Raw genomic sequence first — 16,811 nt, forward strand, 5'->3', positions numbered from 1 at the left:
AAAATAATATATATATTGCCTTCGCCATATAATCAAGAATAAAATTAATTGACTTAATTCTTATTATGTTTTAGTTTTATTAGGTTTATTAGTTTTATGGACTTTCAATTTATTCATTTCATAACAGGTGTGCAATTTTTCATCACTAAAAAATATTGTTGGTACTTTTCGAATTTCTACGTATCAATATTTATACATTATAAACTTAACATATATTAGTTAAAAACACCATATTAGCAAATTTTAAAATAAAAGTATTTTCCAATATGTTTTACTACCAAATGTGTATTGATGCAAATTATCCAAACACCAGTATGGCTAATTCTCAGGTTAACTGGCCTACGAGGAAATTAATGTTCACCGTTATGTTCAGTAGATATAATTCCACATATCTCTCGATGATACTGCATGACTTAAAATTGAATAAAGGTACTCGAGAATGAAATGGAAGATTGAATAGCGTCAAAAGAGATTTATATTTCAGTTAGTTTACAATGGGAAATAATAACACTTTACCGGGAAAATAAATATAGTGACTATTGATAGCCAGTGTTTTGAAAAATAATACTGTATACAGATTATCAAAATAAATCGTTGAATTTATATAGAAATAGCCGAATTTTTTCCATAAAGATTATAAATATATTTTTATTATTTTCTTAGTCATAAGTAAGAGACGGATCAAAATTTAAAATTGTAGCAAATTGGATAAATATTATGAAGCGCAAATGAAGAAACAGATTTTTCATTATATTAATCATGTTATCTTTAGAAAAATGTTCTTTAACTTAATTATGAAAAATATGTGCTCTCTATTCGCATGAAATTGTTATTCCTAGTGTTGATAAATAAAAGGTCTTGTGCATACAATTTTAACACAAATTAGCAAGTCACTAATTGAACGTGCAGAAAACAACTGCAAACAATACTCAATAATTAACACATTTGTTAAAGAATAATACACTCACCGTTTTTACCTATATATATATATATATATATATATATATATATATATATATATATATATATATATATATATATATATATATATATATATATATACATATATATATATATATATATATATATATATATATATATATATATATATATATATATATATATAGGTAAAAAAAGGAAAATAATAAAATTATCATAGTAATAATATCAGAAAACGAACAAAAATCCATTATGATTATAAATTAATTTAAAAACTAATTTTTGCTAAAGCCTTATACCTTTTTAATACTTATTCACTTATTACTATATATACTTAATACAATTAAGTTAAACTATTGAGCGTCCGAATGTTAATGGTCTATAGAATATTCTAGGTAGCGCTATTCAGTTACTCAGTTACCAGTTAAGTTATTGGGCCATAAAAATTGAGATTTAAAAAGGTCATTTACGCCATATTTTGCTTTTTAGTCCTGAAAAAGGAAAGGTACAGCTCAGGTCATTGTGCGGTAAACATGATGAGACTCTTTAACAAAAATAAACAACAGAGTCGGAATGGCTTTGCTCGTTTTCCATCCGAAATAACTATATGCATAGACGAGTTGCGTAAAGAAGCTCGATATTTGAATTTCACATACATTAATAGGAAACTATTTATTGGAACGAGATTTCGTTTATAAATCGATATTAAAACAAAACGTAATGCTGATATATTTGGAACCAATGGTTAAGATCAGCGTAAACTAGGAAGAAAGGCATAATTGAACTCAAATACACTAAGAAAACAAAACAATTTTCATTATAGCTTGCCTTTATTTAGCAAAATTCGATTCATAGTTAGCATACAAATAGCAATAGATAGCAAGAATAAAAATATTTTTATAGACTTGCCTTTATTTAGGAAAGGATTACAAGGAAAATATCTCATTAAGCAGCTTATAATATCATAGTTATATACAATCACAGCTAAATTTAAATACTGGTTAATCATCCGATACGATTTGGCCTATTCGAATCATCTTCTTCAGGGTGAGCAGCGTTATATTCAAGCGACCGAAGAATGGCGGCCGGAATAGGTGGTGGTGTTGGGAAGTGAGCACCTAAAATAGATAAATGAAATTGCATTTAAAAACAAAGATTTAAGCATATATTCACCTAAACTAAGTTATTTAATAACGAATGTACCAAAATGTGCACAAACTTTGAACTAAATAGAACACACAATTATTAATTACAACACACAATTTTTAACTGAATATCAATTACATTAAGTTATATAATTAAAATTATGAAATAATGGAATTGAATGAATTGTATACTATAATTGAAATAGTTATTACAAAATTTCACTGGGCAATATGACAAGTGAATAAACTTACCTCTTTACATGTAATAGATAATAACATGGGAAAATATTATAGATATCGGAAAAGATATATCCGTAGTAAGGACTATATGAAATATATAGTCAAAAATATCGTAGTTAATGATGACACATTTAGGTATGGATACTAAAGTGGTGAAACTGTACACCATGTTACAGCGATTGGCATGAATTAATCAGGAACTCACTTAATAATAAAATATAATAATAAACCAGAACTCCATTCATATTATCAATACGCATCAGAATATGTTTTACATAATCAAAAATACAAAACATATTAGCACCGAACAGTGCTAACAAATATAAGGATCAACTACAATCGAACAGGCACCAGAGTGTTTGACGAGAAAGAAAATAATGGTAATTTACATTGGCATGTCCAACAATAATCTAGTTATTAAATATACTGAGAACGATATCAAAGTATATAGGAAAAACAATATAGTAAAATATCTATGACGATAAGTTAGGTCTAAAATAACATCCATGCAAATTGTCGCAGCAAATCGAAAAAGAAAAGCCAGTAAAAGGCTCATTTTCAGTAACATCAGTAACAGAATCAGTAACAGGAAGTCAAAAACGGATAAGCCAATATCAATGTTATTTTTCAAAGAAGTGATATAATGCCTTCTGTAAGTCTAATCATTTTATAATGATCAGATAATACAATTATCACATTGGACAATATCCTGTATAAAACACCTAGTATATATTTCCAGGTATGTACATGTATAGGTATTTTCTACGAATATTTCGCATAAATATAACCACATCTGAGTGCACGGGTAGTTGTAAGCTTGTTGGAATAAACTTTTGACTTCAAATGGGCCATCTAGAAAAACAAGTCTGATAACTGAATAGAAAGAGAATAAATTAAAAGAAGCCGTAGAGGTTACAAAGAGCTCCATTTCTTATAATCATTACTTGTTCCTTGATCCAGAATACAGGTTGTTAAGTAAATAGAAGCAAATTAAAATTTTACATCAATTTTGAACATCACTTATTACATAGCGTCTTAATTTCTGATAAATAAACTTGAGGCAATTAAAGAAACGAAGAATTTATCTGAACCACCCAATACTAGTAAATAAAAGATAAACTCTTAATTCATTAATAATATTCGATAATTAAATTATCCCATATGGTAAAGAAGTTATATGTCAAAAAAGTATGTTTACACAATCTATTCAATGCCTTTTATAGACGAAAACTATTTGGCTGGCACTCTTACTAGAAAAATAATCTGAAATATCAGAGAGATATTCCATGGTTTGTTACATCATTTTGCATAATATCAATCGAAAGGCTGTCACTTGTACACGGCGAATTGATGTTACCTAATGCTAATAATCGTGTAAAAGATGAGCAGAGTCACGAAAACTGTGTTATGCATTTTCATTTTTATAATTAAAAAGTATGTCTACACACTCACGTACTTAATTTGCATTGACAAGCTAATGGCGATTAACATAGCTAAAGGAAGTGTATAATAATAAAATGAATGTTAATAATTTTAAGCATGAATTATTGGATTATGACAAGTTAAACAAAATTCTGACATGTAAATTAAAAAAAAAATTATATGAAATGATTCCTAATTGAGGAAAAATACCTTGTGGCTGAAATCCACCTTCATTAGCTATGTACTGTACTTGAATGGGAGTTCCGTCATCAGCAGTATATTGAAAGGAGCCTTGAGCTTCCATTGTATCAGGATTTTTCAGCTGACCTTGTTCTTGCGCTGCTATACCATTTTCAGTTTCATAACTACAATTAATAGTAAGACGTAAGTAATTATGAATCTGAAATTGTTGTAGATGTTTCATATTAATAAAAAGTCCTTAAAATCAAAAAAGAAATATTTGGTCTACTTAAATCCATTTTATTTTAATAGAAATCAGACTTATTGGAACGTTTGTATAGACAATATTACTAGTCCAATTAAAGCAATATTTCAGTAAAAAGGAAACTCTTATAGCATAAACACATCATTCGGCACAACACATTGTCAAACATCACACCCATTACTTCGAATATCCAGGGCGTCTCTAAATATAACACCTCTCTCCTAAAGAAACACGCAGCAACGAGGATACAGTTATAAAAAAATATTTTTGAGTATCAAGTGTAGCTCCATCAGACAATTTGTTTTTGGTGATTATACTATAGTGGACTGTTTTTATTCTAATGTACATTGTATGGCCTATATGGAATGGTTTCCCAAGTTTTTTATGTCTCCAAATTCCAATATTCTACGGTGTGCAGTTCAGCTAAAGGTCAAGTCTCTCTAGCCTAGTAACGTAATACAATCTTTATAAGAAGACGCTCCAAAATATATTTTAAAGGTAATTTCTAGACCGTTATTATTAGATGTACAATTACTAGATATACCACATGAGCCAAGGCTACTATATCTCATTAAATCGAATTTTATAAGTAACTAACAAATTGTAGCGATAGATCTAGATCTGTTGTGGAGGGCATTTCTTCAAACTATCACTGATTATTATGGTGCAGTTCAACGTGTGTGCCAGAAATTCATTTTTTCCTATCTACGTTTTTCGAAAATATGGATGTTTACTAAATGTGATAGTTCATAGTTAGAAGAATTTCAATATATACAATCTATAGTTAGGGGGTTGAGGACTTAGGGCTTTTGCCATATTGTACTTGTGAATTAACATACAAACAAACTGTGTAACTAAAGTGAATTTTAGTTTAGTTTTAATTATTTAAAAATAGGAGATAATCCAATGATGGAACAACAATGTTAACTTTCAATCCTTATAGTAATTAAATTTCTGCTTATTAATTCTTATATTTAATATCGATTACTACTATAACCAAAAAATAGTAAAGCGTAAAAATCATGATGTTTTTCATTATGTTCTTTTTTCTGTAGAACTAAATACTCAATAAATATTTGTCCCAAGGAACCAAAATTATTAAACAATAACTACCCGAAAGCTTACAAAGGTCTTCACATTAGAACCTACTATAATACTACAATTTCATATATTAACATTTCACCATATAAAAATAAAAAATAAGGTATTATTTGTTGTTTGAAACAATCTAATGTAATAAACATTAGAAAATAAATAAAATATGTATGAAATAACTGGGTATATTAATGCTTACAAATAAGATGTTATAAATGGTTAATACCAAACCTGTCTTGGGCCTCTATATATTTAATTTCAGTAAAATGCATTCATTTGGTAGATATTTAGATTTAAATATTAATAAAACCAAGTAGTACAGATGTTCAGAAACGCCCTAACTGGGAAAATAATATATAATTAGTGACAGAATACTTAATTGCTAGACTGAAATATTATTATCACTTATGGTAACTTATCTGTTATCAAACACTAGGGCTCGATAAACATTTTAAATAACAATAATATCTGATTATATGATAACTATATATATTTAAGAAATTGATAAAAGTTAAAAATATGCTAATTTGATCATTTTAGTCTGGATTCATACGAATACTGAAGCTCTTCCATTTTATACCCCCTTAAGAACAAATACTGGAATTGTGTTTTCTTAATAATCAAGTACAGACCTGACTGAAAAGTTACAAAAATGATAAATGTAAATTTTAGAAACCTTTTAAGGTATAAACTGTTAAATTGTAGAGAAATATATTTGTTTTAAATCTTACTAATTGATTAGACATATTTATATAGCATATTAAAACTTCAAGCAGCGTAAACACAAGTCCTTGGCAGTAATTAATTTTTTTAATTATATATATTTTACCTCCAATGATATGAACCGTCGGGACTAATATCTGATTCCTGTTTGATAATACGTATAATTTGTCCAGGTTGTACTTGTATAGGTCTCCTTTGTCCATATACACTAACACACAGCAGTGCTATAAACAACTAAAATTGAAATATATTATAAAAAATTATTATTTTATCCAAATCTTATGTAATGCTTATATTATAAGTTGAAAATTGCCACAAAGCAAAAATAATTTTAGACAATTATCATAAATTTATTATAAATAGAGCAGAGACTTCGATAAAGTAAACACTCAATAATGGAAATATTTCATTAATGTATACATAAAATTCGTACACTTGTCAATTACGACAAATAAAAGTTGCATCTTATTTTTTTAACTAAATTATTACTACAGAGGAAATATTTATTTAGTTTGCAAAACATACATGCATATGTATGAATGTGTTTTTCAATAAAACTATTATTAAATAATTTGTTACTTAAATCATACTTTAATCACATTCGTTAATGTAAACATTTCGTTATCATGAACTGCCCTTAATTTGAATTAGTCAATTTTATATTTAGTATTTCATTAATACGTAGTTCTATGGGATTCAAACATTTCGGGACCGAATTTACTATTTACTATATCACCGCATACAAAAAAGCCGGTATACACAATATGATAACCCCTGATCTCATTTAACAATAGGAATGTATTCAGTCACCTTATTCATCACTGTATCTTGAAATGTATGCAATTATTTCATTCAAAATAATTCTGTTTAAAGTTTAGTTCGTTTAAAATGTATAAAATAGAAATCCACAGGTTAACACATACACAATTTAACTAATAAAGTTAAATAATCACCATGAATGGAAAATAAAATCTTTCTAATAATTTTCGCAGAAGAATCCCAAAGGTGATACATGTTTTAAAATAAATTCTTAAACTTAAACCAACTCATTATCCAAAGATGTCAGGTTAAAATGTTAGAAACAAACCTTAGTAAAAGCACCGACAGCGACTTCACCCTTAGATCTTCAAAAAAGTATATAGTGTATCTCAAACAATTTGCAGGGAGGTTTTTCATCCTCAACCAATGAGGAAATTCAGCTCTTCAATAAGAAATATGGTGAAAGTGAAGCAGAAACTATAGTTGAAAGTGAAAAAAAAATTTTGGTAGGGTCGAACTTGGATTGAAGAAATCAGACGTTATTCTTTGAAATAAATTTCTAAATATTTAAAATATAGAATTTAATGAGAAATTTGTTATAGCGGGCAGAAATCAAGGAAATCATTTGATAATGATAAGCAACAATTTATAATTATAGAACATAATTATTCATATACAAAAATTTTTTAGTTCTTTCAAATACTTTAACTAAAATTAATTATGACTAAAAAATACACACCCATGTGAGATACAAATATATGACATAAAAATTGCAACTTGTAATTTTATTATATATAATAATAGTATCAATATAAAAATGTAAAATATAAAATATGATACCAAATTTCCTGATATTAATAAATTCTAGATTAGTTCATAACTACCAAAAAACACTCACCGTAAGTTCTTTGATCATATTTAAAAATCAACCAACACTCGCCAATATCGACAAAATTAAATTAAACAAATACTCACCAGTATTGCTTTTATATATCTATATTAGCTACGGATGCGCTGTGCCACAATCATTAAATCAATTTCCACTGCGAAGGTCAATTTTCAACAATGACGTTTGGAATATTTTCTTGGTCTCGCTTCGCTTTTTGTTGGAAATGTCAAGCTGATGAGGACGATACGAGAAAATTATACGGTTTTGAAAAGGCGTGCTGGCTGCACCGATGCTAATGAATCCCTTGAGGGCAAAGTATATTAAACAATAAGTGTTACAACCGATATGTTGCTCGGTATCATCATTGACGATCATATCGGGCTCATAAATAATTGGATTATTTGAGCATATGTTTGTACAAACATTGCGTAAAGGGGTATTAGGTTTAATTAGCATATAAACGTAGAAATTTAGTTAAATTAATTAAATTAATGACACTATTTCAAATTCTTTATTGGATGCTTATTACACGTTTAATAAACTTCTTTTATAACATCAACGCTAAAGCTGGAAAAAATTCCGTTTAAATAAATATACATTTTATACAGAAATATCATAATCATAATGTTATTAGCAAAATAGAGAAAATAGCTTTTACACAATGTTTCACATAATTGTACTTTAATTTGTTAAGCAATCTCAGACCTACATATTTGGGACTATTATCAAATGGTGCAGTAGTGTAGTAAGTACAGGAGTTCAAGTACTTGAAATAAATAATAAAGGAGAAAAAAGCTGCTGCTCTGCTCTTGATGTCATAAGTCGAATCGGACAAGCTGCGGCAGTTTTTGATTCTCTAAGATGGTGCGCGTGAAATAGAAGTATTTCAATCAACATTAATTCGTCCCTTTCGAATGGTTACCTTGTTTAATCTTCTGCATGGCTCCAAATATGTAACATATGTAACCATAAGATCTTTCAAATGTTAGTTCAAGTACTTGCAAGGAAGATACAAAATTCCAAATAAACAAGAGGAAAGTGGCAGCTATAGGAGCTTTTTCTCCTCTAAAATTATGCCTAATGTCTTCCATTTGTAACAACGTCCAAGCTTGAACTATTCTTAATGTGGTGCTTGTGGTAAACTCCACATGTTTCTCTCTGAAATCGTTTTAGTAATTTAGAAGAAACTTATAAACTTTCGTTTAAGTTTCGACAATCATAGCAGAGTTAACAGACCAATTGAAAAGTCCCCGGCCTGACACATAGATGGCGCTACTAGAATTAAATTCATATATTTTTTAGTTATCCCTAACCCTCAAAATATGCGTTATAAATTTGACAGCGGGTGGATCACTAGTTTGTGAATTATAGCACTATGAGTGAAGCAATTTTTGTTATTGTGAAAAAAATTGATAAAAAGAATTTCGTGTGTTGATAAAAAAAATGCTTTTTTAATGAAAAAAAAATAGCTGAAGCAAAAACTAGGCTTGATGCCCAGTTTCCGGATACTGCCCCAGGAAAATGAACCATCAAGGATTGGTATGCTAAGTTTAGATGTGGTGAAATGATTACCGAAGACGCTGAGCGCAGTGGAAACTGAATGAAATAACAGACTCTCCAAAGATATCAACTGAACGTGTACATCATATCATTTACGAATATTTGGGTATGAGAAAGCTCTGTGCAAAGTGGGTGCTGCGCGAGCTTACTTTTGACCAAAAACAATAACGAGTTGCTGATTCGGAGCAGTATTTGAAGATGATCTAGTGTAATAAACCCGAGTGTTTGTCGATGTATGAGAATGGATGAAACATGGCTCCATCATTTCACTCTGAAGTCCAATCGACAGTCATACGAGTGGACTGCACACGATGAACCCGCTCCAAAGCGCGGGAAAACACAATAGTCCGCTGGCAAGGTTATGGCGTCTGTATTTTGTGATACGCATGGAATAATATTCATTGACTACCTTGAAAAAGGAAGGACCATCAACAGCGGCTATTACATAACGTTATTGGACCGTTTGAAGGACGAAATAGCCCCAAGACGTATCGTAAGGACAAATCGTACTACAAAAATGGTATCGAAAACTTGGAGGGTCGCTATAATTAGTGTATCAACCTTGAAGAAGATTATGTTGAATAAAAAAAAACTAATTTTGCCAAAAAAACTGTTTTACTATGGTAGACCGGGAACTTTTCAATTGACCTGTTAAGAAACACATTCAGGGACATGGATTACAGTAATTTAGGCATATCCGTTGAATTAAGGGTAAACGAACTCCTCCCAAACTTCTGTGGCAAAATCGACCTTTTTGCTGTAAAACACACCTAACAACTGCAAAAAAGAAATGGATTAAGATCAATAAAGATTTGATATAAAGAAGACTGACACGCTACAAGACCACCAGAGGTGATACCACTGGCCATTGTGGCGATATTTAGTGAAGAATAATAATTGTTTATTATTTAGTGAAGAATATGCGTGATCCTGCGACACCAAAAACAGCCGATTGGTGGACACCCTTCTCCATTGCCGGCCATCTATCGATCAAATTTAAGACCTGTTGGTTGTTTCTTTCTTGATTGGAGTCTCTTGTAGGTAAGGTTGATAAAAAGAGATTGATGGTCTTCATTAATTTTGTTGTGTTCAATCATTAATGTGTTTTTTTGTTTTCATTAACTTCTAGCGGTACTGTACCATTATAAAGAAAATAGAGAATAGGTAAAAGGACCCTCCCTTGAAGCACTTTTGTATGTTATATCTTCAATTAGAAATATTTATCCTCTAGTTTGATTCTTAAGAGCCTGTTGGATGAATGAGGTTAATATCTCTACACGTTGTTTTGGAAACAATATTTTTGTTTATATATCAAACCTTGTCAAATCTTGCTGAAGACCTATACTGTGTCTAGGAAAACTGAAAGCCATAATTGTGTTATTGTCTATGTTTGTCTACTAGTCGCCCGTTTTGGAGCATATCTTGAATGAAAATTATTTAGTTTTCTATAGACTGAGGCTTTTTCACAAATTTTATTATACAATTAACAAAATCTTTTTATTACTACAAAACGAAGTGCCGCTTATATCTAACACTCAAAAGCTTTCTTATTATGACTATTGATTAGCATTCTTGTTATGATTCATTGAATATATTTTTTTTCGGATATGTATTATTGTAGTGTTACCAAATGCTTCATTTACTGTGTACCCTCTCGAAAATTATCTTATTAGACATGACCAATTTTGCATAATTAAAGAGAGTACCGCAGAGGTCGTAACACATATATAAATGTATATCCATATATTTAAGAATTTTACCAACGTTCAAACCTTAACAGTCTGATAATATTATTGAGTATTGTATAACATAGCTACCAAACACGCTAAGAATGCCACTTCGAATTTATTACCTTTATTGCCAATGTTTTCAAAATCTTGATTCAATTATATTAAACTGACATATATAAGAACTTCATTATTAACTACACCCATTTGCTGGTATGAAACAATTAAAGTTTCGAGTAACAAAATGGTAAAATGCTTCATCGATTAACCTAGCTCAAAACAATATATCTTAAATGATATGGACACATTATAATCGATAGCGCTCTTTTTTCATTGGATATGATCATTAGCCAGGACGCAGCTTTGGAATTAAATAGTCGATGAATGGATTGATGAATGGAAAATAGGAATCGAAATATTTGTGTGACGGTTTTAATAGTCGAGAAAGTGTTACAAAATTAGATTGAAACCATTATGTAGCAACATTACGGTATACAGAGTTAACTATATTTATTTTGTTGTATGAATTTATTTAATTGTTTAATACATACGAGTATACATTGTTTATATAATTATTTTAATTATATCACAATATTAAAATAATTTATCCCATCCAAGTAAGTCATAGGTTAAAACCTCAAAATTTACATATAAATGAAAAAACGAGAAAATTTTCTTTATATGCATATATTAAAAACAACAGCAGTTCGAAACTTAGCCGTAATATATTACACAATGGTACTTAAAATTATGTATTAAAATATGGTTGCTGAACCTATAAGATTTGATTGAAAAAATAATATTTCGTCACACCGTATTTAATAGTTTCGAATATCGATGAATGGAAATGCATTTAGCAATACAGATTTTTTCGTGTGCTCGAAGCACTTAATGGTTATATTAAAAGGTTAAAATATCTTCTATCATAAAAACTGGCGACAGTATTTAACACATCTCATTTAGAAAATGTAATCAAACGCATTTGCAATGTAAAAAAGACATACAAGACGCAGACATAATTAGTTAGCCATATAGTTATATAATGTTATACCAGAAAACTTTTTAAACATTTTTAACAAATACTAGGAAAGTAGTTAGGAGCTCATTAAGTGATATTCAATCGTAAAACAAAATTCAAAATTCCAATTGGCCTATAATGTAGATATATATACAATTGTACAATACTCCACCAAATTTCGTTTGCCCTTTCAATATAAACCGTCATCTAAATTGTAATATTTTTAACCAAATTTCCTTGGAATGATTTCCCAAATTTAGGTGGCTCCAAATTTCAGTGATCAATGGCTAGTCAACTGAGTTAATTCAATTCGCCTTTGTCATGTCATAAATGATAGGCTTTGGTAGGCCTGAGGTTGATTCTATCCAAATTAGAGTACGGTTAATTAGTAAGTAAGGTTAGTGTACAGCAACTTTAATCCACCTTCAGTCTGAACTGAGACGATTTTGCACTAAATTACACGAAACAAATAAATCAAGGCATAGTTCGAGCAATAGCGGAAAATTGCCAATCCAGCGTTAACATCTTCTCCTCTCTTGATAAGTAAGCTGAATGCGTTTAATTGGGTCAGTTCAAAAGAGGGCAGCCGTATAATCTCCCCGAAAACCTACTACCGTACCAATTATAAAACGAGTTGGATTTATAACAATAAAATTTATTCACGGGAAACCTTTATTAACAGAAAAATATGACAACTTGGAACGACTACACAAAGGTATAGTATCTACCCATAATCTATATTATATAAACGAAGCACTTTATTTTAATTACTTCACTTATCGAATCTCACAAATAAACATAAACAGGTCCTATCATCATTATATTAAATATCAAATTCCTTTGGAATTTGTTAGGACATAAATATACATCTTTGTGGAAAATATTATTACGAAAGTTATTCTAGTAATGACAAAAACAAAAGAACAAAACAAGATGGTTATTACACATCGCAGATGTTGGAGTGGCTTTTTTAATTAGTATGGATCAACGCCTCTGTTGAATATTTTGTTTTGACAGTATCGCCATGAAAAGCTTCAATTCAATTCAAACAATATTTAGAAAAATACTTCTAAAATCTTTAGAAAAATCATCAGTAATAACGAGGTTTATTTTTAAAGGAACGTATAATCTAACCTTTCAAACAAATTCAATAATAAATATAGTTATAAAGTGCTATACAATACTTATATATATTTATATATTAATATCAATATATATATTTTATATAATCATTAAACTATTTCCTTCTGCAATTTCTGCTACGTAATATAGTTTGATTTGATTGGTCTCTTCATTATGTACATGTACATAAATTCCTGTTTACAGAAACATACTCGCATATTAAACATTTGTAACAACAGAAACGTTTATTAAATATATTAAAATACAGGAATTTAATTGCGGTCATCTGAATAAAACATTCATTCAGATTAATTAATTAAGAAAACATTTCAGAAAAGTCTACATGTACTTAATATAATATGTTTTTTCTAAAGAATGTGCTTCAATAAATTAAATTGTATTTTGCTGAAAACTAAAAGAAAAAGAATGGTAAACGCATAATCCAATACTAATGTTAAGCCTAGAAGAAATATTCATGTTACAGTTCATAATGTTATCTCCTTATATAAGTACTGAATTTTTCTTAGTATTTCTTGAAATAAAATAATTAAAGCCATTCATTGCTTAAAGAGGCAATAAGCTCTCAAATTTACATAAAATATTCTGAATTCAAATATAACAAAGGAAAATTGTGCGTTTTCGTTATAATTAATTAATCGTTTTAGTTTCGGAAATTTCAATGTTGTAGGAATTTTCATAATAAGCTCCTCCAGAAGGCGACTAAATCATTAACCCTATTAAGAAAGCCATTGTTTGCAGAGGGATTGTCCATGAAATTTTGATGCATGCAATATCTACAAAGCTTTGGACGGTTTAAAAATGTCTCCAAAAGATATTTGTAAAAATCACTTAAATCATATTTCGTCCAGTATTTTCGATAATATTATGAAAAAACAAACTGAAAAAAAGGAGCATCGAAATTACTTATACACATAGAGGTTTTCAAGTAGTTTGAATACAGGGTAACCCAAAAAAACTATATGAAATGATAATTTTATTAAATCAGATAAATTTAGCAGAACAACAATGAATAACAATAATATGGGTCTTTAGCAATAATATACTCAATCGGTTTCCAAGTGGCCCCCTCCCGAGGCGATGCAGAGGTTTAAACGTGACTTGAATACTGGCGATAATCGGTTCCATTCTGGACGCAGCGATCGCTTCAGCGCGTCCAAATTTGTGTGGAGTATAACACAGACCCGGGCTTTTAAAATGGATGACACGCTGGAGTCCCCATCGGGTTGAGATCCGGCAGACCGGATCCAGCGAATTCAGAGTAAGGAGGTCATTTTGACGACATGATAAAGTCCAGAAAATGGAATCGGTACAAGTCTTACGTCGCTTTTGTTTTAAGGACTGGAGCGGAGTCCCGTTGGAATATCCAATTAACATCGCCGAAGTGCTAATAAGTCCACAGAAATATGATAGCCTCCAGAACGTCCCGACTATACCCTTCTTAATTAATTTTTACCCTTCGATATAAGGCAAATTCAAGCCCAGTTCATGACGGTCTACTTACACAACCATCGCTGAGCAGCGACCCGACGCTTGAGATGACGACACCTTTCGAGTCGCAACCGCTTGTTCACATCTGTGAAGAACTGCATTTTTAGAGAGTGTACGCCTTGAGGATGAACTGTTTTTTGTCTATCCGAGGAACCGATGACTTGCTTATACCAGTCTCAGATGCGACTTTTCGCATGAAGATTCCCGAATGTCACTGTGCTCGATTCTTGATGATCTTGCGGTCAACAGAAGTGTTGACGGCGCACTTTCTTCAACTTACTGGACGCCGACCTTCATGACCACATTCCTTAAAATAACCGATAGCGCGAGAAAGAGTTGATTGCGTAACATTGCTAATAAAGTGCTGCTTCACCAAGACAATGCACCATGCCACAATTCAGTGAAAACGATGGCAAATATTCATGAATTGGGCTTCAAAAGGAATTACTTCCTCATCCACAATATTCTCCAGATCTGGCCCCCAGTGACCTATTTCCTGTTCTCAGATCTCAAAAGAATGCTCGCTGGGAAGAAATTTTCGTCGATTGAAGAGGATATCGCCAAAACTGAGAGCTTTTTTGAAGCAAAGGACAAATCGTACTACAAAAATGGTATCGAAAAGTTGGAGAGTCGCTATAATCAGTGTATCCCTTAAAGGGAATTATGTTGAATAAAAAAACCGAATTTTTCCAAAAAAAATGTGTTTTACTATGGATGACCTGTTAATAGACAGTTCTATATCATAATTAGTCCATTTTTAATAGTGGTCCATATTCAAACAAAATCCAAGAAGCTATGTGTGAGGTATTACCGAAATTGAAAATAATATGGCCTTATGATCACATCACATCTGTGCAGAATGTTCATGCAGAATGTTCATTCTGTTATCGACCGTAAGAAACATAGCGCCATTTTGCTACAAGCACAGGTCGACTAGACCGATGGTTTAAATTAGCGTTGACTGAAAATAGTAGTGTAGCGACCGTTACTACCCTTTAGGCCACCACGTATTCACCTACACCAAGTTCAAAGGTTGGCAATGCTGATGGATTGGTACCATGCGGTTCCTGGCTATAAAAGACTACCACGACGACGTCTGGTTCTCTTTTCTTTTCTCTGTCCCCTTATAGGTGTACCACTTCCACAACACTACAGTACTTCCTTTACCTAAACTAATGTTCTGTCAATCATCACGTCGCCTACATGTATCATTCAATATCGAAATAAACAAGTTTTATTCAACCAGTATTTTAAGTTCCCGTCCGACTTCCTTCCACAAAATATTAGTGAGTGTTCCGATCAACGACCGCGTCGACAGCCACACATTCCGACCGACAAGACGAACATTCCTACAGTAGAAACAGTCGATAGTCGCAAAACAGCCGAACTAATTGATATCAAAAAAACTAGCAACTAATTACTATTTCAATCAAAAACACACTTCCACTGTTTTTCTACCGGTAACAGATGGAGAGATCCGAATTCCTTCTCGTACTAATACTGAGACAGAAAAGGACGGAGACAATTTTGTGATTCTTTGAGTGGTACAGATCAGTTTATTTTAAACAATTTGAAATCGGCAAGTAGCTATTTTTCCACCGTGCCATGAAGGAGACAGAGGTGTATATTCGTGTTCGAACTTTCTTTAGAGAAGAAAGGGAAATATATAAAGTCCTTAAGTTTATTACCTTCAAAATAACAGTTTCGTTTTGAATGATGTACTATTATTTTATATATATTTGACTAGATTGTAAAGAGGAACGAAGTAATTACCACTAAATATTTATATAGTATCTTTTCAATCAATTTTTGTTAACTATTTAGCCATCATACAATTTTTAAATACAATTATATTTCTATATATCATTTATAAGGTATATTTTATTATTAGGAATATTATTATTCGTTGAAACTCAAACTAGGTAAGCGTTAACAATGAAAAGGCAGGAACAAACATCAAGAGATGTAGAAAATCGAAAAAGTCAATCAAAAAATGGTTGCCCAGATTACATACATTCAGTCAACGTTATTTTACCATTTATCAATCAAAATGTTGTTCTTTTTACCTTGTCTTATTATAATTATCATTTACTAAATAATCTTCAAAAATAAAGTTACAATATGCTGCTATATTAATGTAAAATCTATTGTTATTTACATTCAATTACAAATAAAACATAAAAATATATATATTATATATAAATTTAGATAAACATAA

The 16,811-nt window shown here is 30.5% G+C and overlaps 1 protein-coding gene across 1 annotated transcript; it reads right to left on the reverse strand.

The window, feature by feature from the left end:
• Positions 1–1,750: 1,750 nt before the first annotated feature.
• Positions 1,751–7,757, reverse strand: LOC143193348 (endocuticle structural glycoprotein SgAbd-8). Its single transcript, XM_076399505.1, has 4 exons — positions 7,667–7,757; positions 6,116–6,243; positions 3,957–4,111; positions 1,751–2,057 (listed from the first exon to the last, which is right to left on the reverse strand). Exons 1-4 carry the CDS (start codon positions 7,682–7,684, stop codon positions 1,945–1,947), a joined length of 414 nt encoding a protein of 137 aa, XP_076255620.1. The 5' UTR covers positions 7,685–7,757; the 3' UTR covers positions 1,751–1,944.
• Between the last annotated feature and the right edge of the window lie 9,054 nt (positions 7,758–16,811).

Source organism: Rhynchophorus ferrugineus, unplaced genomic scaffold, assembly GCF_030347505.1.
Source record: "Rhynchophorus ferrugineus isolate W39M unplaced genomic scaffold, kcgeb_rfMv2 rfM3, whole genome shotgun sequence".
Lineage (NCBI taxonomy): Eukaryota > Metazoa > Arthropoda > Insecta > Coleoptera > Curculionidae > Rhynchophorus > Rhynchophorus ferrugineus.

What these genes read in the sequence shown, in the direction of transcription:
- LOC143193348 (XM_076399505.1), bottom strand. An exon ending in GACGGTTCATATCATTGGAG is followed by an intron (nt 4,112 to 6,115) that starts GTAAAATATATA and finishes TATTAATTGTAG; the next exon opens with TTATGAAACTGAAAATGGTA. An exon ending in AGGTGGATTTCAGCCACAAG is followed by an intron (nt 2,058 to 3,956) that starts GTATTTTTCCTC and finishes TATCTATTTTAG; the next exon opens with GTGCTCACTTCCCAACACCA.